The 25,206-nt window shown below is 42.5% G+C and overlaps 1 protein-coding gene and 1 pseudogene across 4 annotated transcripts; one reads left to right on the top strand and one right to left on the bottom strand.

The window, feature by feature from the left end:
• The window catches only part of LOC123997250, a 52,843-nt pseudogene extending 38,851 nt beyond the window's left edge, over positions 1–13,992 (bottom strand).
• A 1,629-nt stretch (positions 13,993–15,621) lies between these two features.
• Positions 15,622–25,206, top strand: LOC123997163 (serine/arginine-rich splicing factor 11-like). Of its 4 annotated transcripts, XM_046301278.1 has the most exons (13): positions 16,043–16,386; positions 16,631–16,635; positions 16,896–17,029; positions 21,298–21,407; positions 21,533–21,619; positions 22,464–22,513; positions 22,626–22,756; positions 22,948–23,023; positions 23,214–23,327; positions 23,449–23,538; positions 23,691–23,780; positions 23,909–24,080; positions 24,261–25,206. In XM_046301278.1, exons 1-13 carry the CDS (start codon positions 16,336–16,338, stop codon positions 24,483–24,485), a joined length of 1,335 nt encoding a protein of 444 aa, XP_046157234.1. In that variant the 5' UTR covers positions 16,043–16,335; the 3' UTR covers positions 24,486–25,206. The 4 variants fall into 4 exon arrangements, with proteins under 4 accessions (XP_046157233.1, XP_046157234.1, XP_046157235.1 ...); XM_046301277.1 differs by lacking the exons at positions 16,043–16,386; positions 16,631–16,635 and adding an exon at positions 15,622–16,022 and having other exon boundaries at positions 24,261–25,205; XM_046301279.1 differs by lacking the exons at positions 16,043–16,386; positions 16,631–16,635 and adding an exon at positions 16,645–16,741 and having other exon boundaries at positions 24,261–25,205.

The following is a 25,206-nucleotide window of genomic DNA, read 5'->3' as shown; positions in this document are numbered from 1 at the left end:
ATTAAACATTTATATGATGTTTATTTCCAGATTTTGCTTGTATATTTAATTGATTAGGTTCTTTTTTTAAGAGCTATGTGTGAATAATTCAGATCGTAAACAAGACAAGGCAAACCACTCCCAACAACCCACATGTACTAAATAGCCTAATTACAGGAGAGGTTATACTCTTATACCGTTATATTCATCAGCTGTACTGAACCAACCTACAACCTACATTCTATTTCGACTTTATAGAACATAAAGGAAAGGGTAGGCAAAGGGAAGCAGTCGAGAATAAACTCACCTAACATAAAATAGGCTGTCTACAATTGTCATTGTGATTATACACTGAACAAAAATATAAAAAGAAACATGTTGGTCCCATGTTTCATGAGCTGAAATAAAAAGATCCCAGAAATGTTTCAACCGCACAAAAAGCTTGTTTCTCTCAAATTTTATGCACAAATTTGTTTACATCCCTGTTAGTGCGCATTTCTCTTTTGCAAAGATAATCCATCCATCTGAGAGGTGTGGCATATCAAGAAGCTGATTAAACAGCATGATCATTACACAGGTGCATCTTGTGCTGGGGACAAAAAAAAGGTGCACATTTGCCAGACAATGCCACAGATGTCTCAAGTTGAGCTTGTGTGTGCAATTGGCATGCTGACTGCAAGAATATCCATCAGAGCTGAATATTAGTGGCTCTACCATAAGTCGCCTACAACGTTGTTTTAGAGAATTTGGCAGTATGTCCAACCGGCCTCACAACCGCAGACCATGTGTATGGCGTTGTGTGGGCAATCGGTTTGCGGATGTCAATGTTGTGAACAGAGTGCCCCATGGTGGTAGTGGGGTTATGGCATGGGCAGGCATAAGCTACAGACAACAAACACAATTGCATTTTATTGATTGCAATTTGAACGCACAAAGATATTGTGACGGGATCCTAAGGCTCATTTTCTTCTTTAAGGTATTTGTGACCAACAGATCTGTATTCCCAGTCATGTGAAATCCATAGATTAGTGCCTAATGGATTTATTTCAATTGACTCGTTTCCTCATATGAACTAACTCAGTCAAATAAATGAAATTGTTGAATGTTGCGTTTATATTTTTGTTCAGTATAAATTCAATCAAGAAAACGTTGAATCTAAACCGAACAGTGCAGACTGAACCAAGTTGCTTACTTATGCCACTGAGTACAACTAAATCCAATTGCTTACTAAAGCCAATAAGAAGAGCATGTTCTGAGTTGGATAGTTGACTAAGTACATGACAGCCAACAGAGGAGAGGTTAAGCCTCCTTTACGCACAAAGCACTGGGGTAATTACTTACTTGAGGAGAGGGGAGCTTTATCAAATGAAAAAAGGCCCCTCTGTATTAAACCCTGTGGGACATAAGCACAGGGGCAGCTGGTTGTCAGTCTGTCTGCAGCAGGCTGATTGTCTGAAAAACCACTAAGGCCTGAGACCATGGCATGACCACATAATTATCCCATTATCTCTACAAGTTCTAGCATTATAGTGTAACTCACTACATGATCATGACTCATGGGAGGCTACATGTGAGGCTACATAGTGTGAGAACATTTTTGCTAAGCTAACACTATATTGATAAGTCACAATTCCATCCATAATTAGGCTACAAAAGTCATTTTCAGTTTAAATGTCCTTCATAACAATTGGGTTATCTGCTAGCAAACAAGAAAGAATTTAGTAAGAAGAATAAAATACTCAGTCTAAGCAAAGCACATTTGCCATTGTTAGTGACTCACAAGTGAGAAAAACAAAAAAGGTGACATTTCCAGTCACCTTGTTGGGTAGAGAATAACAGTTTCCTTTCCAAATCTGAGTCAAATTTCCGCTTAGTTGAGAAGAATGTTTTCAATTGAAAACAGCCATTTCAGTATAGGCCTAAATACATAGCCTAGCTCACATTAACAGGATACAGTACAGTCAAAATAAAACATACAAAAACATAAGAATCAAAGGGTTAGATACAAGCAAGTTAATAAGAATTTAATTGGGCAGTTATTTGGTGCTGCACTGGTTTGAGAAGGGAAGCCCACATTGAGGAAAGCTTCCTTTCAGCTTTTCCTGGCTGGCTCGCTGACTCCAGTCCACTGAACAGGGAGACTAGGGTCACCGACTGTCACCCCTCTACGTCATGAGAGCCTGCAGTACGAGCAACCACGGGGATGGCGGAATGCCCATTGTCCTGTCCCATGCTTCTACCTACTGCCTAACAAATCATAAGCAATGTGGGCAACACCCATGGGATTGGGCAATAACAACAGAAACAACAATTTTCCTTCAGTTCTTATGGGCTACAAGGTCAACAAGGCCACACACAAGCATAAACACACATTTGTTAGAGTGTGAGTAACTTATACAGTGCCTTGCGAAAGTATTCGGCCCCCTTGAACTTTGCAACCTTCTGCCACATTTCAGGCTTCAAACATAAAGATATAAAACTGTATTTTTTTTGTGAAGAATCAACAACAAGTGGGACACAATCATGAAGTGGAACGACATTTATTGGATATTTCAAACTTTTTTAACAAATCAAAAACTGACAAATTGGGCGTGCAAAATTATTCAGCCCCCTTAAGTTAATACTTTCTAGCGCCACCTTTTGCTGCGATTACAGCTGTAAGTCGCTTGGGGTATGTCTCTATCAGTTTTGCACATCGAGAGACTGTCATGCAGGTGAAAGAGGACCCAAAAGCGACTTGGCGAAAACAGAGTCTTTAATCCAGTAAAGTAAATACAAACAAAAAACACAACTTTCACTCGAAATGACGAGGACAAACTGGAGACTCGATCTTGAACAGCAGGTGAACAGCAGGTTGCCTCGGGAAGGCACTTGAACCAGACAGACTCAGACACCTGCTCACCACGCAGCATCTGAGGAAAACACGACACGACAGGGCGATACACAAACACAGCACGGTGAATTCTAGACAAGGAACCGACAGGACAGGAACGGAACACAAAGGAAGAAATAGGGACTCTAATCAGGGGAAAGGATCGGGAACAGGTGTGGGAAGACTAAATGATTGATTAGGGGAATAGGAACAGCTGGGAGCAGGAACGGAACGATAGAGAGAAGAGAGAGCGAGAGAGTGAGAGAGGGAGGGGGAGAGAGAGGGATAGAAAGAGGGAAAGAACCTAATAAGACCAGCAGAGGGAAACGAATAGAATGGGAAGCACAGGGACAAGACAAGATAATAAATGACAAAACATGACAGTACCCCCCCACTCACCGAGCGCCTCCTGGCGCACTCGAGGAGGAATCCTGGCGGCAACGGAGGAAATCATCAATGAGTGAACGGTCCAGCACGTCCCGAGACGGAACCCAACTCCTCTCCTCAGGACCGTAACCCTCCCAATCCACTAAGTATTGGTGACCCCGTCCCCGAGAACGCATGTCCATGATCTTATGTACCTTGTAAATAGGTGCGCTCTCGACAAGGACGGGAGGGGGGAGGGAAGACGAACGGGGTGCGAAGAAAGGGCTTAACACAGGAGACATGGAAGACAGGATGGACGCGACGAAGATGTCGCGGAAGAAGCAGTCGCACAGCGACAGGATTGACGACCTGGGAGACACGGAACGGACCAATGAACCGCGGAGTCAACTTACGAGAAGCTGTCGTAAGAGGAAGGTTGCGAGTGGAAAGCCACACTCTCTGGCCGCAACAATACCTTGGACTCTTAATCCTGCGTTTATTGGCGGCTCTCACAGTCTGTGCCCTGTAACGGCAAAGTGCAGACCTCACCCTCCTCCAGGTGCGCTCACAACGTTGGACAAACGCTTGAGCGGAGGGAACGCTGGACTCGGCAAGCTGGGATGAGAACAGAGGAGGCTGGTAACCCAGACTACTCTGAAACGGAGATAACCCGGTAGCAGACGAAGGAAGCGAATTGTGAGCGTATTCTGCCCAGGGGAGCTGTTCTGCCCAAGACGCAGGGTTTCTGAAAGAAAGGCTGCGTAGTATGCGACCAATCGTCTGATTGGCCCTCTCTGCTTGACCGTTAGACTGGGGATGAAACCCGGAAGAGAGACTGACGGACGCACCAATCAAACGACAGAACTCCCTCCAAAACTGTGACGTGAATTGCGGGCCTCTGTCTGAAACGGCGTCTAACGGGAGGCCATGAATTCTGAATACATTCTCGATAATGATTTGTGCCGTCTCCTTAGCGGAAGGAAGTTTAGCGAGGGAATGAAATGTGCCGCCTTAGAGAACCTATCGACAACCGTAAGAATCACAGTCTTCCCCGCAGACAAAGGCAGACCGGTAATGAAGTCTAGGGCGATGTGAGACCATGGTCGAGAAGGAATGGGGAGCGGTCTGAGACGACCGGCAGGAGGAGAGTTACCCGACTTAGTCTGCGCGCAGTCCGAACAAGCAGCCACGAAACGGCGCGTGTCACGCTCCTGAGTCGGCCACCAAAAGCGCTGGCGAATAGACGCAAGAGTGCCTCGAACACCGGGATGACCAGCTAACTTGGCAGAGTGAGCCCACTGAAGAACAGCCAGACGAGTGGAAACAGGAACGAAAAGGAGGTTACTAGGACAAGCGCGCGGCGACGCAGTGTGCGTGAGTGCTTGCTTAACCTGTCTTTCAATTCCCCAGACTGTTAACCCGACAACACGCCCATAAGGAAGAATCCCCTCGGGATCAGTAGAAGCCACAGAAGAACTAAACAGACGGGATAAGGCATCAGGCTTGGTGTTCTTGCTACCCGGACGGTAAGAAATCACAAACTCGAAACGAGCGAAAAACAACGCCCAACGAGCTTGACGGGCATTAAGTCGTTTGGCAGAACGGATGTACTCAAGGTTCTTATGGTCTGTCCAAACGACAAAAGGAACGGTCGCCCCCTCCAACCACTGTCGCCATTCGCCTAGGGCTAAGCGGATGGCGAGCAGTTCACGGTTACCCACATCATAGTTGCGCTCAGATGGCGACAGGCGATGAGAAAAATAAGCGCAAGGATGAACCTTATCGTCAGACTGGAAGCGCTGGGATAGAATGGCTCCCACGCCTACCTCTGAAGCGTCAACCTCGACAATGAATTGTCTAGTGACGTCAGGAGTAACGAGGATAGGAGCGGACGTAAAACGTTCTTTTAGAAGATCAAAAGCTCCCTGGGCGGAACCGGACCACTTAAAACACGTCTTGACAGAAGTAAGAGCTGTGAGAGGGGCAGCAACTTGACCGAAATTACGAATGAAACGCCGATAGAAATTAGCGAAACCTAAAAAGCGCTGCAACTCGACACGTGACCTTGGAACGGGCCAATCACTGACAGCTTGGACCTTAGCGGAATCCATCTGAATGCCTTCAGCGGAAATAACGGAACCGAGAAAAGTAACGGAGGAGACATGAAAAGAGCACTTCTCAGACTTTACGTAGAGACAATTCTCTAAAAGGCGCTGTAGAACACGTCGAACGTGCTGAACATGAATCTCGAGTGACGGAGAAAAAATCAGGATATCGTCAAGATAGACAAAAACAAAGATGTTCAGCATGTCTCTCAGAACATCATTAACTAATGCCTGAAAAACAGCTGGCGCATTGGCGAGACCAAACGGCAGAACCCGGTACTCAAAATGCCCTAACGGAGTGTTAAACGCCGTTTTCCACTCGTCCCCCTCTCTGATGCGCACGAGATGGTAAGCGTTACGAAGGTCCAACTTAGTAAAGCACCTGGCTCCCTGCAGAATCTCGAAGGCTGATGACATAAGGGGAAGCGGATAACGATTCTTAACCGTTATGTCATTCAGCCCTCGATAATCCACGCAGGGGCGCAGAGTACCGTCCTTCTTCTTAACAAAAAGAACCCCGCCCCGGCCGGAGAGGAAGAAGGCACTATGGTACCGGCGTCAAGAGACACAGACAAATAATCCTCGAGAGCCTTACGTTCGGGAGCCGACAGAGAGTATAGTCTACCCCGAGGAGGAGTGGTCCCCGGAAGGAGATCAATACTACAATCATACGACCGGTGAGGAGGAAGGGAGTTGGCTCGGGACCGACTGAAGACCGTGCGCAGATCATGATATTCCTCCGGCACTCCTGTCAAATCGCCAGGTTCCTCCTGAGAAGTAGGGACAGAAGAAACGGGAGGGATGGCAGACATTAAACACTTCACATGACAAGAAACGTTCCAGGATAGGATAGAATTACTAGACCAATTAATAGAAGGATTATGACATACTAGCCAGGGATGACCCAAAACAACAGGTGTAAACGGTGAACGAAAAATCAAAAAAGAAATAGTCTCACTGTGGTTACCAGATACTGTGAGGGTTAAAGGTAGTGTCTCAAATCTGATACTGGGAAGATGACTACCATCTAAGGCGAACATGGGCGTAGGCTTCTCTAACTCTCTGAAAGGAATGTCATGTTTCCGAACCCATGCTTCGTCCATGAAACAACCCTCAGCCCCAGAGTCTATCAAGGCACTACATGTAGCACCCGAACCGGTCCAGCGTAGATGGACCGACAAAGTAGTACAGGATCTTGGAGAGACTTGAGTAGTTGCGCTCACCTGTAGCCCTCCGCTTACAGATGAGCTCTGGCTTTTACTGGACATGAATTAACAAAATGTCCAGCAACTCCGCAATAGAGGCACAGGCGGTTGGTGATCCTCCGTTCCCTCTCCTTAGTCGAGATGCGAATCCCTCCCAGCTGCATGGGCTCAGACTCTGAGCCAGAGGAGGGAGATGGTTGCGATGCGGAGCAGGGAAACACCGTTGATGCGAGCTCTCTTCCACGAGCCCGGTGACGAAGATCTACCCGTCGTTCTATGCGGATGGCGAGAGCAATCAAAGAGTCCACATCTGAAGGAACCTCCCGGGAGAGAATCTCATCCTTAACCACTGCGTGGAGTCCCTCCAGAAAACGAGCGAGCAGCGCCGGCTCGTTCCACTCACTAGAGGCAGCAAGAGTGCGAAACTCAATAGAATAATCCGTTATGGACCGTTCACCTTGGCATAAGGAAGCCAGGGCCCTAGAAGCCTCCCTACCAAAAACTGAACGGTCAAAAACCCGAATCATCTCCTCTTTAAAGTTCTGGAACTTGTTAGAGCAATCAGCCCTTGCCTCCCAGATAGCTGTGCCCCATTCTCGAGCCCGGCCAGTAAGGAGTGAAATGACGTAAGCAACCCGAGCTCTCTCTCTAGAGTATGTGTTGGGTTGGAGAGAGAACACAATCTCACACTGCGTGAGAAAGGAGCGGCACTCAGTGGGCTGCCCGGAGTAGCAAGGTGGGTTATTAACCCTAGGTTCTGGAGGCTCGGCAGGCCAGGAAGTAACAGGTGGCACGAGACGTAGACTCTGGAACTGTCCAGAGAGGTCGGAAACCTGAGCGGCCAGGTTCTCCACGGCATGGCGAGCAGCAGACAATTCCTGCTCGTGTCTGCCGAGCATGGCTCCTTGGATCTTGACGGCAGTGTAACGAGCGTCTGAAGTCGCTGGGTCCATTCCTTGGTCGGTTCCTTCTGTCATGCAGGTGAAAGAGGACCCAAAAGCGACTTGGCGAAAACAGAGTCTTTAATCCAGTAAAGTAAATACAAACAAAAAACACAACTTTCACTCGAAATGACGAGGACAAACTGGAGACTCGATCTTGAACAGCAGGTGAACAGCAGGTTGCCTCGGGAAGGCACTTGAACCAGACAGACTCAGACACCTGCTCACCACGCAGCATCTGAGGAAAACACGACACGACAGGGCGATACACAAACACAGCACGGTGAATTCTAGACAAGGAACCGACAGGACAGGAACGGAACACAAAGGAAGAAATAGGGACTCTAATCAGGGGAAAGGATCGGGAACAGGTGTGGGAAGACTAAATGATTGATTAGGGGAATAGGAACAGCTGGGAGCAGGAACGGAACGATAGAGAGAAGAGAGAGCGAGAGAGTGAGAGAGGGAGGGGGAGAGAGAGGGATAGAAAGAGGGAAAGAACCTAATAAGACCAGCAGAGGGAAACGAATAGAATGGGAAGCACAGGGACAAGACAAGATAATAAATGACAAAACATGACAGAGACTGACATTTTTTCCCATTCCTCCTTGCAAAACAGCTCGAGCTCAGTGAGGTTGGATGGAGAGCATTTGTGAACAGCAGTTTTCAGTTCTTTCCACAGATTATCGATTGGATTCAGGTCTGGACTTTGACTTGGCCATTCTAACACCTGGATATGTTTATTTTTTAACCATTCCATTGTAGATTTTTCTTTATGTTTTGGATCATTGTCTTGTTGGAAGACAAATCTCCGTCCCAGTCTCAGGTCTTTTGCAGACTCCATCAGGTTTTCTTCCAGAATGGTCCTGTATATGGCTCCATCCATCTTCCCATCAATTTTAACCATCTTCCCTGTCCCTGCTGAAGAAAAGCAGGCCCAAACCATGATGCTGCCACCACCATGTTTGACAGTGGGGATGATGTGTTCAGGGTGATGAGCTGTGTTGCTTTTACGCCAAACTTAACGTTTTGCATTGTTGCCAAAAAGTTCAATTTTGGTTTCATCTGACCAGAGCACCTTCTTCTACATGTTTGGTGTGTCTCCCAGGTGGCTTGTGGCAAACTTTAAACGACACTTTTTATGGATATCTTTAAGAAATGGCTTTCTTCTTGCCACTCTTCCATAAAGGCCAGATTTGTGCAATATACGACTGGACCTATGGACAGAGTCTCCCACCTCAGCTGTAGATCTCTGCAGTTCATCCAGAGTGATCATGGGCCTCTTGGCTGCATCTCTGATCAGTCTTCTCCTTGTATGAGCTGAAAGTTTAGAGGGACGGCCAGGTCTTGGTAGATTTGCAGTGGTCTGATACTCCTTCCATTTCAATATTATCGCTTGCACAGTGCTCCTTGGGATGTTTAAAGCTTGGGAAATATTTTTGTATCCAAATCCGACTTTAAACTTCTTCACAACAGTATCTCGGACCTGCCTGGTGTGTTCCTTGTTCTTCATGATGCTCTCTGCGCTTTTAACGGACCTCTGAGACTATCACAGTGCAGGTGCATTTATACGGAGACTTGATTACACACAGGTGGATTGTATTTATCATCATTAGTCATTTAGGTCAACATTGGATCATTCAAAGATCCTCACTGAACTTCTGGAGAGAGTTTGCTGCACTGAAAGTAAAGGGGCTGAATAATTTTGCACGCCCAATTTTTCAGTTTTTGATTTGTTAAAAATGTTTGAAATATCCAATAAATGTCGTTCCACTTCATGATTGTGTCCCAATTGTTGTTGATTCTTCACAAAAATATACAGTTTTATATCTTTATGTTTGAAGCCTGAAATGTGGAAAAAGGTCGCAAAGTTCAAGGGGGCCGAATACTTTCGCAAGGCACTGTACATGTGAGTGTGGGTCAGAGATGCTGTAATGAGCATGGTCCCCGGCGGTGGGATTGTATAGGCTGTTTGCTCTGGTTTTACAGGGGTCTCAGCAGTGTTGTAAAGTACTTAAGTAGCACTTTAAATTATTTTTACTTAAGTCGTTTTTTGGTGTATCTGTACTTTTATATTTACATTTGACAACTTTTACTCCACTACATTCCTCGTGGAAATACTATATTTTTTACTCCATACCTTTTCCCTGACACTCAGAAGCAATCATTATTTGAATGCGTAGCAGGACAGGGAAATGATCAAAGTCACACTTATCAACATCCCTGGTCATCCCTACTGATTATCTGGTGGACTCACTAAACACACATGCCTCGTTTGTAAATTATGTCTTGGAGTGTGCCCCTATCTATGCGTACATTTTAAAAACAAGAAAATGGTTCTGTCTGGTTATCTTAATATAAGGAATTTGAACATTTGGTACTTTTACATTAGATGCTTAAGTATTTTTAAGCAATTACATTTACTTTTGAAACTTAAGTATATTTAAAACCAAATACTTTGACTTTTACTCAAGTAGTATTTTACTGGGTGACTTTCACTTTTACTTGAGTCATTTTCTATTAAGGTATATTTTCTTTTACTCAAGTATGACACTTGGGTACTTTTTACACCATTGGGACTCGGACAGTGTTTTGTCACTAAAAAGTCACGGAGGAGTTACATATCCACTGTCCTGTGTTGACGCTCCTAAGAGATAAATAATTCATGAAATTAGGTGAGGATCTGCTGAAAAGCACATCAACATGCTCACAGGTCATTGCAGTTCATTGCCAGCCCCATGAAGATCCGTCCCATTAGTGACTGTGCAGGATGTGTTTGTGTGTGTTCAGTGGGCCCTGGGTAGTTCAGTAAAGCGCTACCAATCTGAGAGCTGCTGCTGCATCCCATAGCAGGGGCCGACAGGAGCGCAGAGGAATAAACTGGATGTCACGGCCTGTCAAGTTCTCATTATATAGCATTACCCTGTTGTGCCTGGCAAAGGGGGCTGGAGCAGGGTTCGGTTGGGAGCAAGGGAGAGGAGCATTAGCTGAAGAGGGAGTAATCTGTCCCTCTGGCTCTGAGCCGCCTAAAATGCTAACCTGAGCAAACTGCTAAACTGAGCAAACTGCCACTCAATCCATGGCAGAGGATCAGATTAAGCTAATGCAGTGCCTCAACATTCCCCATCAGATGAAGACATGTTACCGGGGACATGCCTGGCTGGTGAGGGAGGATTTATTTTAATTGGCGGTGGATAAACAACTTGTAAACAAGTTTGTTATCGCGTGCTCTGTGACGCAGACAAAAGAGGTGAGCGGAGTCCCTTACTGCAAGAAACTGTACTCAGATCAAGGGGAAGACAGAGGAATTCCTAGTTAGGAATCGGAGGTCAAATTTCTATGGCAGAGAGTCTGCCATGTTTTGCTCTACCGCAGGTTTGAGATCAGACTGTCACATACTCTTCAGGTACAGGGCTTCTGTCAGTGAAGACATTCTAAAGATGCATCAAGACCATGCATGGACGATATTAGGTACAGCATAATCCTCCCAGTGGCTGAAAAAAGCAGAAGAGGGGTATTTCTAAACCGTAATATGTTTTGAAAGGACAACACTGCCCCCCTGTGTTAAATAATAAAACTGTTCACTCAGTGCATTGTTGCACTCTCTAGCCAGTCTGCTCCTCCAAGCGTGGCCTGTGCTTGCCAGGTTCAGGATTAAGCCTTTTTTAAGGATTAAACTTGGGTCTCCACACTTTATGACTAATATGCCATGTAACACCAGCACAAATACACTGACTGATAAGTGGTCACTCTGGTAAGAAATGCATCAGGGCTCCAATCAGACTTGCCTCATACTGAAACATTGTGCCGAGGAGCAGCTCCGGGAGCATCCTCTCGCCCAGCTCTCGGCTGGCCTCGTCGCTCACAAAATGAAGGACCAGCACCTCTTCGTCCAGGAAGAGACCGTATTTGGCCATGGATAACATGGCCACCCAGAACTTCTCCTGAAGGCTCCGGCTCCTGTCCACCTTGGTGAACATCATGAGGGCATGGTAGTACTGGCTGACCTTGGGTCCACTGTCTGACCCAATATCTGCCCTCCTAGTCCTGCCTTCGCCCTCCTCCCCATCTCCACCCTCTCCTCCCTCGGGGTGCAGCAGCGTCGTTCCGGTTGCCGTTTTGGCTGGCCTGGGTCTGCTTGGTGGCGCTTGACAAACTCAACAGTGAGTTCAGTGAATTGATAATTGCTGGAAAGTCTTCGATCATCTCACTTGCACCTCTCTGACGTTATTTGTCAACAAAAAGGACAGCAAGCATGGCTGCATCTTCAGCAGTTATTGTTTATGGTGAGAACCAAATACAAGTTGTTGATACAGAATTGAGTCCCGTTCATCTAACGTTTGTATTAGAATGTTACAGCAGCTCTGATATACTTTTTATGGGCAAAAAAATAGTACATTCCAGGTGACTACCTAAATGAAGCTGGTTGAGAGAATGCCAAGCATGTGCAAAGCTGTCATCGAGGTAAAGGGTAGCTACTTTGAAGAATCTCAAATATAAAATCTATTTGAATTGGTTTAATACTTTTTTTGGTCACTACATGATTCCATATGTGTGATTCCATAGTTTTGATGTCTTCACTATTATTCTACAATGTAGAAAATAGTCAAACAGAAAGAAAAACCCTTGAATTAAAATATGTTTCCAAACTTTTGACTGGTACTGTATATATAATATACTGATATTTCTTATTTTGGAGATTTGTGTGTTTTGTATTACTTTACTTATTGTTGGAGCTAGAAACATAAGCATTTCGCTGCACCTGCGATAACATCTCCAAAATATGTGTGCTTGAACAATAAAATTGGATTTGATTTGACATTGAAGTCATTACATCTGGTTTGCAAGCATGTAAATGGTTTGTGTGGAATATATGGTTAATGAAATAGTGAAACATATGTAGATGTATTGTTGTAGGTACTAGTATGTGGAAGAAAGGGAAATATTCCTGTGTAGGGGGTGGAAGGAATTTTGGGGATGGGAGAGCGTTTTAATTTTTTTATTAACCCCTCCATCACCCCCCCCCCCACCCCCCGTTTTTTTTACAGAGTTTGTGTTACATATACATACATTTTTACATAAACATTTTACATACATGTTACATTTTATATAAAGCAATCACATAACAATAATACATTACCGAACATAAACTTGTTAATCCCAACGCTCAGCCACTCTCAGCCCATCCCACCTATCACCATAGACCCCCCTCATTTGGTTTCCATGTGCCATATATTTTTAAATTCAGCTGTGATGTTTTGCAAAATATTTTAACCTTTCTAATCATATATTATCCACAGATTGTGAGCTAAAAGTTGAAAACCTTTCCTACGAGTATTATTACATTATTTATTGACTGACTATTGCTTTCCAAATCGCCCAACACTCCTATTCGTAAGATTCATTTTGAGTGCATGTGATTTAAAAAAAAATTTTTTTTAACATTCCTGAAACTGTGTACAGAAACAAGCTACATGGGGGCAATACCAGAATAAATTATCAATCGATTATGTCTCTTTATAGTAAAATCTACAGAGCTGAGATTGTTGTATGCCCCATATATATGCATTCTGTTGGTGGCAAGAATATTATACAATCATTTAAATTGAAAGTGTTGAATCAAGTGTAATTTTTTGGAATTGGTACATCGAAAACCTCCTCCCATTTATTTTGCAACCTGTGTGGCACAGCTGTCAACATTTTTGTCCTCAGATGAAACTGGTATATTTTTCTATTTACGCCAGTTCCTTTCAGACGATTTGTATCATTTAATATATGGCAGGCAAACAAGTTCCTTGCCTTCTCCAGTTTCCACTTGCCTCCTCCATTTTTGTGGTAGTGCTGCAATCAGTTGGTTGTAAATTTGGATTGAGCAGATATTCCCATATATTTCTGATAACTGCATACGTGACAACTCCTCCTTTCTATCCATAATATCACTAATAAATATAATACAAATTTAGAAAAAAATCCAAATTAATATTTTTTTATGAATCAGTATAGTTAAGTTAACCATAACATTTGTTGTAATATTTGTTTGATCTTTTCTGGGCGATAAAACTGAAATTGTAACCAGCTTTGTATGGCTGGTTTAAGAAAGGGTGATGCTTTAAACAAAATTTCATTTTCAATTAGTCGGAAATGAGAAGTTGTAATCTGTATGAAGGCAAAAAGGCTATTTTTAACAAAGGACAAGCCTTTCTTAATAATCTACTGGAGAACCACTTTGGGTTTAAGTATAATTTATAATATAATTAATATGAATAATTAATATAATATATAATTTAGTGAGAGGTTTAAAGCTTTAATATTTAAGAATTTTAGCCCCCCAAACTCATATTCATTATATCAATAGGCATGTTTAATTTTGTCTGGTGTAGCATTCCAAATAAAATGAAATATTTTTTGCTCCCTAGATTTAAAAAACGAGTCATCTGGAGTGCCATTAGTAAGTAAGTAAACTGGGATAAGACCAGTTAATCAATGTGATTTTTTCATAAATAGACAAGTATTTACCTCTCCATGGTTGCAGAATCTTATCTATTTTTGCAAACTTTCTATTGAAATTAATTGTGGTAAATTCATTTATATTTTTTGAAATGTGAATACCAAGTATGTCTACTTCACCATCCACCCATTTTATTGGTAAACTACACGGTAGTGTAAACACTTTTTTAATGATCCAAGACATAATATGGTACACTTGTCATAATTAGGTTTTAATCCAGAGAGGCTAGAAAAGTGATCAAGATCTTCAATGAGACTGTGCAGGGATCCCGATTGGGGATTTAAGAAAAAAAATAGAGTCATCTGCATACTTTGACACTTTTTTTGTTTTTATCCCCTGGATTCCTAACCCCTTGATGTTCTTGTTGGATCTCATTTTAATAGCTAGCATTTCAATGCCCACATTAAATAGATATGGAGACAATGGACAGCCTTGTTTTACTCCTCTTTAAAATCTCAATACTTTCTGAGAAGTAACCATTATTTACTATTTTACATCTGGGGTTGCTGTACATACTTTAACCCATTGTATAATTTGTACCAAATTAAAGTAAGCCAGGCATTTATATATACATTTCAGTCGTACTTTATCAAACACCTTTTCAAAATCTGCTATGAAGACCAGGTCTGGAATCTTTGATGTTTCATAATGTTCAATTGTTTCAAGTAATTGTCATATATTGTCCATGTAAAAAACCTGTCTGGTCAGGATGAACAGTATCTGGTAAAACCTGTTTTATTCTATGTGCTATGCATTTCGCCAGCATTTTTTCATCACAACATTGAAGTGTTAGAGGCCTCCAGTTTTTTAAATGGACTGGATCTTTATACTTACCACCTGGGTCCTGTTTTAGTAGTAATGAAGTCAGACCTTTTTGTTGAGTACCTGAAAGTCTATGATTTGTATAAGAGTCATTAAAACATGTTTATAATGGATCTATGAGTACATCAAAAAAGGTCTCTACTGGTATACCATCAAGCTCTGGTGTTTTTCCAGACTGATAATATTTTTTATTGCCCCAAAAGTTCCTCTTCTGTAAATTGACCTTCCTCTTCCTCTTCCTCTTCTGTTTGTTCCTTTATTAATTTAGTCTGTAAACTGTGATTGACTACACTCCAGTATAGTAGGTGGCGGCATGCACCTCAACGTTTGATTGCGGACCGCCGTAATATCATAGAAGTAGAGGCAGAAGCTAGCGTGGTACTCCTTACTAGCTAACAGTAGCGTCACAGATAGAACAATGAGACCGATATTTCACCGGATGTTTAAATGTGAAGTCCCCGTGGCATTTCCACTCACTACCAATTATGGATTTTGGCCGATATTTTGCAAATTTTCTCACCGATTAAACATTTGACCTCAATATAGTTTTCTGTTCCCAAAACTAAAATGTGTTATGAGTTGATTTTTTATTTAAACAACGCGATTTTCAACGGGTAAAGTCTACAAAACGTAGTAGATTTTACCCGTTGAAAATCACGTTGTTTAAATAAAAAAGAAAATCAACTAATATAGAATTTTTTTTAAATAAATAAGCATGTATTTTTTTATTATAAGGAGTGCAAAGGCGAATTGAGTTATTGCATATGTGCACTTCAGAGATGGCGTTCCGTAACGGAAATATGCAGATGTCCGCTAGAAAGTGCCAAGTATTGCATCTCTCCAGCTCGTGCTTGGCTCTGCCCAATATGACTCACTTGTTCCCGTTTGAAACGAAAGGCTGTGGTCTATCTTGGTTTAGTTATATACATCTTTGGTAGCGTGCTAATGGCCGTGGGAATTAAATTGTGTAGCATTAGCTAGTGGAAATGATTGTTGTGTATGCTTGCTTGACTGCACAATTATATGTTACGTTCTTTAGATGCTAAATTAGTTGTGTTGTTACATCTAGCTAGACGTCTGTGCGTTTCAAATTAACATCTAGTCGTGGAAAATGACGAACGTTATTCAGGTGACAAATGTCTCTCCGAGTACCACCTCCGAACAGATGAGAACTCTCTTCGGGTTTCTTGGAAATATTGAAGAACTGAAGTTATTTCCACCAGAGTGAGTATTATGAATATTAAACAATTAGCTAGCTAGTAGCGACGTACATTTTCCATGAAAATTCTGCCAAATCTGGCCATCACATAGGTTGGGGCCTGTGCGGCCTCAGTCCACCCCGAGCTAGTAGTAATTCGTTAGCACACGCAAGTGTGCGTTTGCTCATGCAACTGATACAGAGGAGCCAAACTCGCGCCTACATGGCTGTGAGCTCCCATTTTAGCTAGATGGTTAACTTGATGGCTAGCTAGTGAACACTGCTTACTGCAAGCTCATGGAGTAGGATATCTGCGAACTCTTGTCCCTCAGTGCCTATATGAAACATCCTAACGTTAACCAGCGAACTGTACTGAGAAACAACTGGCTAGTAAGTTATCTTGTGATATCGAGAAATAAATCAGTCCTGCAGTCAGTAATATAGTAGTACTATATATAGTAGTACTATACTAGTTGACAAAACAATTTGTCGCGAATCAAACTGTTTTGAATTACAATGATACTGTGAAAACAAATGGCTCCATTGAATAACAGGGCAGGGTAGTAGGAGCTAATTAATCTGTTCTGTGCTTTGCTGTTTTTCACCTGTCGAATTACACCTGTCTGCACTGCAGTTAAGGTAGGAATTACAAGACGTCTTGATCATCCCTCTGAAGCTCTCATGGCAAAGACAAGAAAAGACTACAAGAGATGCAACGTTCTTTCATTGCTCTCTCTTCCCAATTGTAACTAAACCAGACATAAAATATGTTTAATTAGGAAAGTGAGCATATATGTTTTCAGGAAGAAAGTATACTAACAGTGTCAGTACCATGTTTCTTCTACCATATGTCGAGAATCTTTGTATTTCTTGCACAACAAATGTGTATTTTCTTCCAGTGAATCTTCCTTGCCTGTGACTTCACGTGTCTGTTTTGTAAAGTTCCTTGAACCTGAGTCGGTTGGAGTGTCCCAGCATCTGACCAACACTGTCTTTGTGGACAGAGCGCTGATTGTTGTCCCATTCGCAGAAGGTTGGTCGCCTTTGTCCTATTTCTAATGTTTTCCAACATACAACAAAGCTCAATCAAACCCTATTGTTTATCAATATTTTATTTCAAGTAAGATTTAGTACAAAAGTCTTACCAGAGATTGAAAATATAATAGGGGTAAACGGGAATACATGTGTGATTTTGCAGTTCTAGTATAGCCTATTAATACAATTATTTGTATCTGTAATTTGTGTTTTGTGGTTTTCGAAATGGACAAGGCATCTGCTGAGCCCCTACCTTGCAGACTGAACAAGGTCCTCTACAGCCATCAAGAGATTAGACACAAATGGGTGCTCGGCTCCTGAGCCCCTTCCCACTGTTGTTCTGCTGCAGAGAAAGAGTTTATTTATATCTCCAAAGCATCTTTTCATTATAAGGATAACCACTCAATGAACCATAGCAATAGCAGGGGCCAAGGGCCCTCCCTATCCCTCATGTCAACAATCTTAATTCTGGAAACGAGATTAAAGTAATCCAAGTTTAAAGGCCACAATCAGTAGTAGGTATGTGTCTAATAAACTAAAGGAAACATACAAAAGTAAATTAACTGATTGCGGCAATGCATGCCAGAGTAGATTTTATAGTACTCGGCCTACATCCATTTAGCTACTTTCAGCTACTGGCCTGAAATTCTGAACATCGTTTTAGTCATGCTTATCTGTTGTTTGGACTTAACCCACCCAATTTGAATAGCTTTGTTTCGCAGTCCTTTTATACATATGTGCATTTCCGTCCCCATATATTTTCACTAACTGCAGGTAAAAGTAGGACTGGTTGTTGTAGTGAAATGCTTTATAATGATCCTCTCCACTTGACTCTGAACGGGTTTAGTAAGTCACACATTTAACGGAGGCTTTTCTTGTTGTTGTTTTTCCAGTTGTTTTTCCTGGTTCAGCCCTATACACCAGGCCCTGCTGAAAATACCACCCAACAGTTTTGTCTTCTGCAGCTTATCCTGTTTCTCAAGTGTCTTTATTTTGTATTTTTTTTCCAGAAAAGATTGAACCTGTTTGATTTGAAATTATCTTAATTTTAGATTGCACCCCCATGGACCATCTCAGGTTTTTGTTTTTATTTCACTATTGTATGTTTTTTTTCTTCAGCATTGGGCACATAGTTAACCTTTTCTGTTTGGGTTTTTGCTGGCATTTTTCCTTTTTTGTCAGTGCCTACTCAATACTCTGGCAGGTAGCTTCGAGGTTAGAGTTTGGGCCAGTTCGAATACCAGAGCCGACAAGGTGAAGAAAGAAAGTGTTGCTTTGCCTTTGAGCAAGGCACTTAATCGTAATTGCTCCAGGGGTGCTGTACAATTGCGACCCTGACCGTGACCCCACTCTCTGCAGGTCCTCGGGGAATTGGGATATTTCGAAAAATAAACACATTTCAATTACACACTTGTGAGTAACAGGATCAAATATAAACAACCCCCAAATTATTATATATTATTCTTTCTGCAAGTTAAATTTTACAACACTTTACATGAGTGGTATCCTACGAAGCGCGTTTGAGGAGTTGTCAAAGTAACTTTGGTCAACTCAGGATAACCAGTCATACGAAAGTCGCTCTCCTTTTAGCCAGGTAAATTTCTATGGCAACAGATCCTAACCAGCTCCAGGTCAGGCTAACTCCACTTACCCTGAATGAAATGACTGGGCAAGGAGTTGAGGACCAATTCAATCAGATTCCCACCCTCTTGCAAAGATTGCATCATCCGCTTCATTTGAGGAAGACAATTGTTTCAGTATTTTGTTAAATAGTCATGTACTAGAAGAAAAAGAAACGCACACCTATTAAGACGAGGTGCTGGCTAGCGGAGTAGAAACTTGAAAATAAAAGAAAGCCGCACACTCTTGGAGCTCAGATGCAAAAATGTAATACCAACGTTTCGACAGCCAAGCTGTCTTCATCAGGGTATAATCACAAACACTGTGGGATGACTCGTTTATATAGTGTCAAAAGACACAGGTGTCTGTAATCATGGCCAGGAGTGGCCTAATATCATTGGTTAATAATCAAATATTAAAATGTCATACAAAGAACAGCATACAAACAAATGGATAGCATACGATCATAGATTAATTTGACTATACAAGTTTACACACAATGGCAAAGTCACAATAATCACAAGAATGGCTTCAGATCAAAGTCTACGTTGAGACCGAAGGGCGCAAGGGTCTTTAAATTAAAGATCCAGGCAGCCTCTCGTTTTAACAATAAATGATCAAGGTCACCCCCTCTCCTAGGGAGGGTGACATGTTCAATGCCAATATAACGCAGAGACGAAATTGAGTGGCCTGCCTCCAAGAAGTGGGCCGCAACTGGATAAGTAAAGTTTTTACACGTAATGGTGCTACGATGCTCTGAGATGCTTACTTTTAATCCGTGCTTTGTTTTACCACAAGGACAAGTTATAAGATAAATAACTGCCTTAGTGGAGCACGTAATAACACCTTTTATTGGGATCGATTTCCCTGTTTGTGGGTGTTTGAAGGATGTACATTTATAAGTGCTATTGCATTGAGCACAGCCATTACATTTGTAATTTCCATCCCGTAGGGGCGCAAATAGACGTCGTTCAGGAATATCTTAGGGTGGTAAATCAGAGTTTACCAATTGGTCTCTGAGATTTCTGCCCCGCGAGAATACGACCAAGGGAAGGTCCGAAAACACATTACCGAGACTATCATCAGATTTTAGGATGTGCCAATGTTTGTGAACAATTCCCTTAATTTGTTCAGAGCACTTTGAATAGCGGGTTGAAAAAGGTCATGTTTTGTTTTGAATTTTCTCAATGGCAATATTAATCTGATCATTCTTGTAGCCCCTCTCCTTGAATTTTCTTTGCGTTTCAGCCATATTTCTGTCGAAATCGGACTGTTTTTTGCAAATTCTTTTGATTCGACAGAATTGGCTGTAGGGCAAACTATTTTTTTAAGGGAAGTGGGTGACAACTATCAGCCCTCAACAAACTGTTGCGATCAGTAGGTTTCCTGTAAAGATCAGTGTATAGAACATTATCTTCACACAAGATCAGAAGATCAAGAAAACTGATTTGACGTGTATCAGATTGCATAGTAAATCTCAGATGCTCAGAACAGGAGTTAAGAAAAGCATAGAACACCTGGAGCTGTTTTGCATCACCCCTCCATAGAACAAAAATATCATCAATATACCATTTCCAAATAATGATGTGAGGCAAGAAAACATTTTTGAGTGGATTGAAAATAGACTGTTTCTCCATGTAACCCACATACAAATTAGCATAGTTAGGAGCCATGGGGGATCCCATAGCAGTCCCTTTAGTCTGAATAAAGAAATCATTTAGAAACATGAAATAGTTATGCGTGAGTACTATTTCAGCCAATGTTACAATGCATGCACTGGAAGGTAGTTCATTAGGGTCACGTTGCAGAAGAAAATGTTAAAAATGTTTTATTTAACAACAAAAAAATAGTCACATTACACATTTAGTAATGACAGGATGCATTTAAAAAAAAACGTTCAGTGTTTGCTTAGCCATGTGTGACATAAACACGCAGATATAGGCCTGCTAGAGTTGGAGGCAGGCGGACGGGCAATATCCACCGTTGTAGTATGGATGAAGCCGGAGGTGAAATGTGAAACTAACTAATGCTGGTTAGCTGTAGAAAACCCTGAGTAGATCTAGCTTGCTTCGTAGTATATCCCCGTGGTGAATATATTAGCCAATCAACAGTGCTGTAGGCTCTTTGGAAGGAAGAAAAGCCACCAGCAAAAGCCCAGAAAACAGAATTTGGTTGAGCCTTTTTCTGTTTGTTTTGTAATGGTAAGTGTTTTTAGGCAAAAGTAGTTACCTTTTCCCTGAACTTTTTTGTGTGTGTCTTGATGTTTTTGTGTGCTTTGTAGCGAAGCAGCCGCCACGAGTCGCTTGTTCATAAAACATCTAATGACACTTGAGAGCACATCCCACTGGACAACCGGCTGTGCTTGCTTACGTTTGGTTCATGACTTAAAAAAACAAGTACAGGTGATACAATCTTGGCAGTGTTGACCATAGTGTGTATTGTGACTTTATTCTCGTAGTAGTATTCTGAAATCATACTTAGCAAATCAGTTACCAACATTTTCCGCCAACACAAAATGGAATGTATGTCTTACTACATATCTATTGTGGTAAGACTAGTTAGGTTGACGTGGTTTGTTTGAGGCTCTGTTTGAGTGTGGGGGTTGTTTGCAAAGACCTGTACTGATTCTGTGGTGTTTTTCTCTAGGAGTGATTCCTGATGAGTCTAAAGCTCTGTCACTGCTGGCACCAGCGAACGCCGTGGCAGGATGCATGCCTGGAGGAGGCCTTCTCCCCACTCCGAATCCTTTGGCGTCCGTAAGTGTTATCTATTGGTGTCGAAATGATACCTATCAACTGTGTAACCAAAGGACCCATTTTGACAACAACAAAAAAGTAGCTGGAGGGAAGATTTGTCTGACTTGTGTCCCTTGTCCTTGCAGATGGGAGGCGTACCGCTTTCAGCTCTCGGAAATCCGAACATGGATCACATGGCTGCCATGGGCATGTCTGGCAACATCAACCCCCAGGTTGGACATGGCTACTTTCTATCTCACAACTCTGTACTTTAAAGCGGGTGTAGGTTATAGTTAAAATCTGTATGTAACATAATAAAAAATCCCTGTCTCAATCTGTCAGTTTAAGCTAGACATGTCTGTTTTTTGCATGGGCTGCGTCTCAATCCCCCGCATCCGACTATGGCGGCCTTCCGCATCTGGTGGAAAGTGGCCGAGCTACAGTGGTCATTGTCAGACCATGAGACAAAAATCGGTCTTCTCACAAAGCTTCCGAACTGTTTGGTCTACAAACAAATAATTTTCCCACTCTATGGAATGACTACGAACTCGATGGTGTTTTGCTCTACGACTGAAGTCGGTAACGTTGATGTGCCAACTTCTGTCTGTAGCATCCAAATTGTTTGGGCTACAAATGACCCCATTGTGGAAAGGGGAGACTCATGAACCCAATTGTGTTCTTCATTTTGCGCTAAGCCCCCACAAGTGTCACAGGACCTGGCTAATACAAATGAATGGAAGCATGTAGGTAGTTTTGTGGCAACAAAAATAAGGTGTTAAACATGTCCAAAACACACAAACATTTCCTGAGCTTTCTTATCTCCTAGATATAGGACAGACACTTCAAAACTATATTCCTTGTGATTTATTTTGTGATAATTTTTTTGCCATTACTGAATGTTATTCGATGCGTTTCTATGAGCTATAGTAGTAAAGGCAGTTAATTTTTTTATTATATAAAAAAAAATCAAACATGGTATGACCATCTTAAAACAATTGCATATGTTAGCTTAGTAGAACCCCCCCCCCCCCCCCTATAAATGTATATAGCTATGCATTTTCATGTTCCCTATTTCAGGCCCTCTCTGCTGACTTTCTGAAGCTTATGCAGTCCATGGATCCTACTAAGTAAGTATCACCTCCAATTCTGGCCAGTCTATAAAGAATATCTTAACTATTATTGTGTATGTGGAAAAGTCCTCTGGAATTTGAGTGACTAACTGGGGTTTGACCATTGCAGGATGAATCCAATGGTTGCTGGTATGATGATTAATCCTGGTATGAAGAATGACTCCAACAAGGAGATGGAGGAGGCCATGAAGAGGGTCAGAGAGGCCCAGTCACTCATCTCTGCCGCCATTGAGCCTGGAAGTGAGTTATCACTCATTTAGACCACATATTTGCAGTATTACACTTTGTATTTTGACTGAATTACTCATTCCTCTCTTCTATGGTGCTCTTCCTCACGTCTTCAGACATTGACGGGTGTCATGTCAGTCAGTTCCCACAGATTTGTATTGTTACGTTGGAGTTTCCTGAGCTTTTGTTCTTCGTCTTTGCAGATAAGAAAGACGACAAGCGCAAACATTCCCGCTCCAGGTCCCGGTCGAGGCGGAAGAGGTCCAGGTCTCGTCACAGGTACGCCGCTGATGAGAAACTGCATACCTTCATTAAATCAGCAGTTTTGGATGTCCCACTTTACATGCATGTTGGAAAACATCAGCAAATCAGTCACGATGCATCTTGAGTGGTTTGAGTGCATGGATTAGTTGGGACGGCTCTGAGTTCTGGTAAAAAAAAAATTTTAAACTGTCTAATCTCATTGCAGGCGATCAAAGAGCAGGTCTCGACGGAGGTCCCACTCGAGGAGCAGGAGGCGGTCGAAGAGCCCCCGCAGACGGAAGTCCCACTCCAGAGAGAGGGGTAGACGCAGCAAATCCAGGTGGGTGGCCATCTACAGTGTTATATTCACAGCGGGGATCAGGGGAAATGTGGTGCGTGATGTACCTCTTTCAGGATTCCTTCAAGTCATTGTTTGCCTTCATTGTTTTTCCTGCTTGTAGGGATAGGAGGAAAGAAGATAAATCCAAAAAGCGCTCCAAGACGCCGCCTAAGAGCTACAGCAGCACCAGGAGGTCTCGAAGCATTAATCGGTGAGTGGTTTAAATAAAGGAGAAGTCTAGTTAGCTTGACCGAAATGCATTGATCCCGCTTGATGTTCTAGACCTTTCAGGAACCTGAAGACAACCAGTGGAATGTAGGGTTAAAGGTTTCCCTCCCATCTTTACTATCTTGTCTTCAACAGGAGACGTAGAAGAAGCCGCAGCGCCTCTAGGTCACCAAAAAAGTCCAGGTCCCCAAAGAGGAAACTGTCCAGGTCCCCTTCCCCTAGAAGGTGAGTGTGGTACAAAAGAGGGTCCTCCTAGTTCAGAACCACACTGGGATTCACAGTGCAGTAGAAGCCGCAGCGCCTCTAGGTAGGTGTACCTGTCTGTATTTAAACTATAGTTTTTGTTCCCACAGGCACAAGAAGGACAAAAAGAAGGACAAAGAGCGAGAGAAGGACCGTGACAGGGGGAGGAAAGACGTCAGAGATCGGAGCCAAGACGAAAGAGAACGCTCCACTAGTAAGAAGAGCAAAGACAAGGATAAGGACCGAGACCACAAATCTGACAGTGAGAAAGGAGATGTCAAGGTGCGCAACCACTGACTTTCCCACATTTTATCGGCTCATTCTAATCGTATCTGTTAAATGTCCATCTAAATAGCTTATTAGCCATGACTAGGCTTAATCTGTACAGCGACACTGACCCTGAATGTTTTCATGTCCCGAGTTTGACCTGTTTCATGTGTCATTTATTCCTTTGTTGCTCAGAATGCTTTGCTCTTGAAAGTGACCAGGGATTACGATGAGGAGGAGCAAGGCTATGACAGTGGAAAAGAGGTAGAGGACGAAGAGGAGAGGAAGAGCGACTCTGATTCTGCGTCTCCCCCGAAGCCCCAGGAGTCTGACGAGAAGCTTGCAGGGGAGAGCGACAAGAAGTCCAAACAGAACGGAGATGACCACCATGATGAGGAAGACATGGAGATGAGCGACTGAGTACACCCAGGGAAACTCAGCCAGATGATGTCACTGAAAACCGACAGGCTCCATTCCCTACCGTTCTCTTTCTAAAGGCGTCTAGATAACGTGTCTGATCTTTAAAATGAATACTTGTGGGAATCTGGTGGGTTGTAGTCTTATTGGGGAGATGTACAGTTTTTAGAGTTATAGAGACACTTTCCATCTCTAGACTGGTTAGGGGAAATATTGTTCCTGTTTGAAATAGCCAGTTTATTTCTGCCTGTGTCTGGTGAGCATGTGTAAGAAATCAAAATATAAAATGTCAAATTGCTGTACTTTTATGTTGAAGGGCCTGTTGAATGTGAGGGATTTACAAAGTGATTTCCTTTTTGGGCCTCAAAGATTTTATTCATCTTGAACATATAGGAACTGTTTTCTCCTCAATGACTCACTGAACTTATGTATACTTAAACCTTTTACAGGACAGGGGTTGGCCCCTCACCTATTCAGACTGTTAAATTGTTTTTAGCCTGGTACCATTCTGGTTTTGGTGTAGCTTTCTATTCTTTGTTGTAATCTTGACAAATTGACTCAATCTGTAAAGCACTTAACACTGTTGTAGACATACCCTTCCACCCGTGACGATATACTGTAGATCCAAATCAGTGTTTGGATTATTATGATGGATCACCCTGTACTGTCTACATGTTTTACAAAGGAAAGTCTATAATAAAACATGGTCAAAATAACTATGGTT

The sequence above is a fragment of the Oncorhynchus gorbuscha genome, linkage group LG15 (genome assembly GCF_021184085.1).
Source record: "Oncorhynchus gorbuscha isolate QuinsamMale2020 ecotype Even-year linkage group LG15, OgorEven_v1.0, whole genome shotgun sequence".
Taxonomy (NCBI): Eukaryota; Metazoa; Chordata; class Actinopteri; order Salmoniformes; family Salmonidae; genus Oncorhynchus; species Oncorhynchus gorbuscha.
This window is presented reverse-complemented; position numbering and strand designations above follow the sequence as displayed.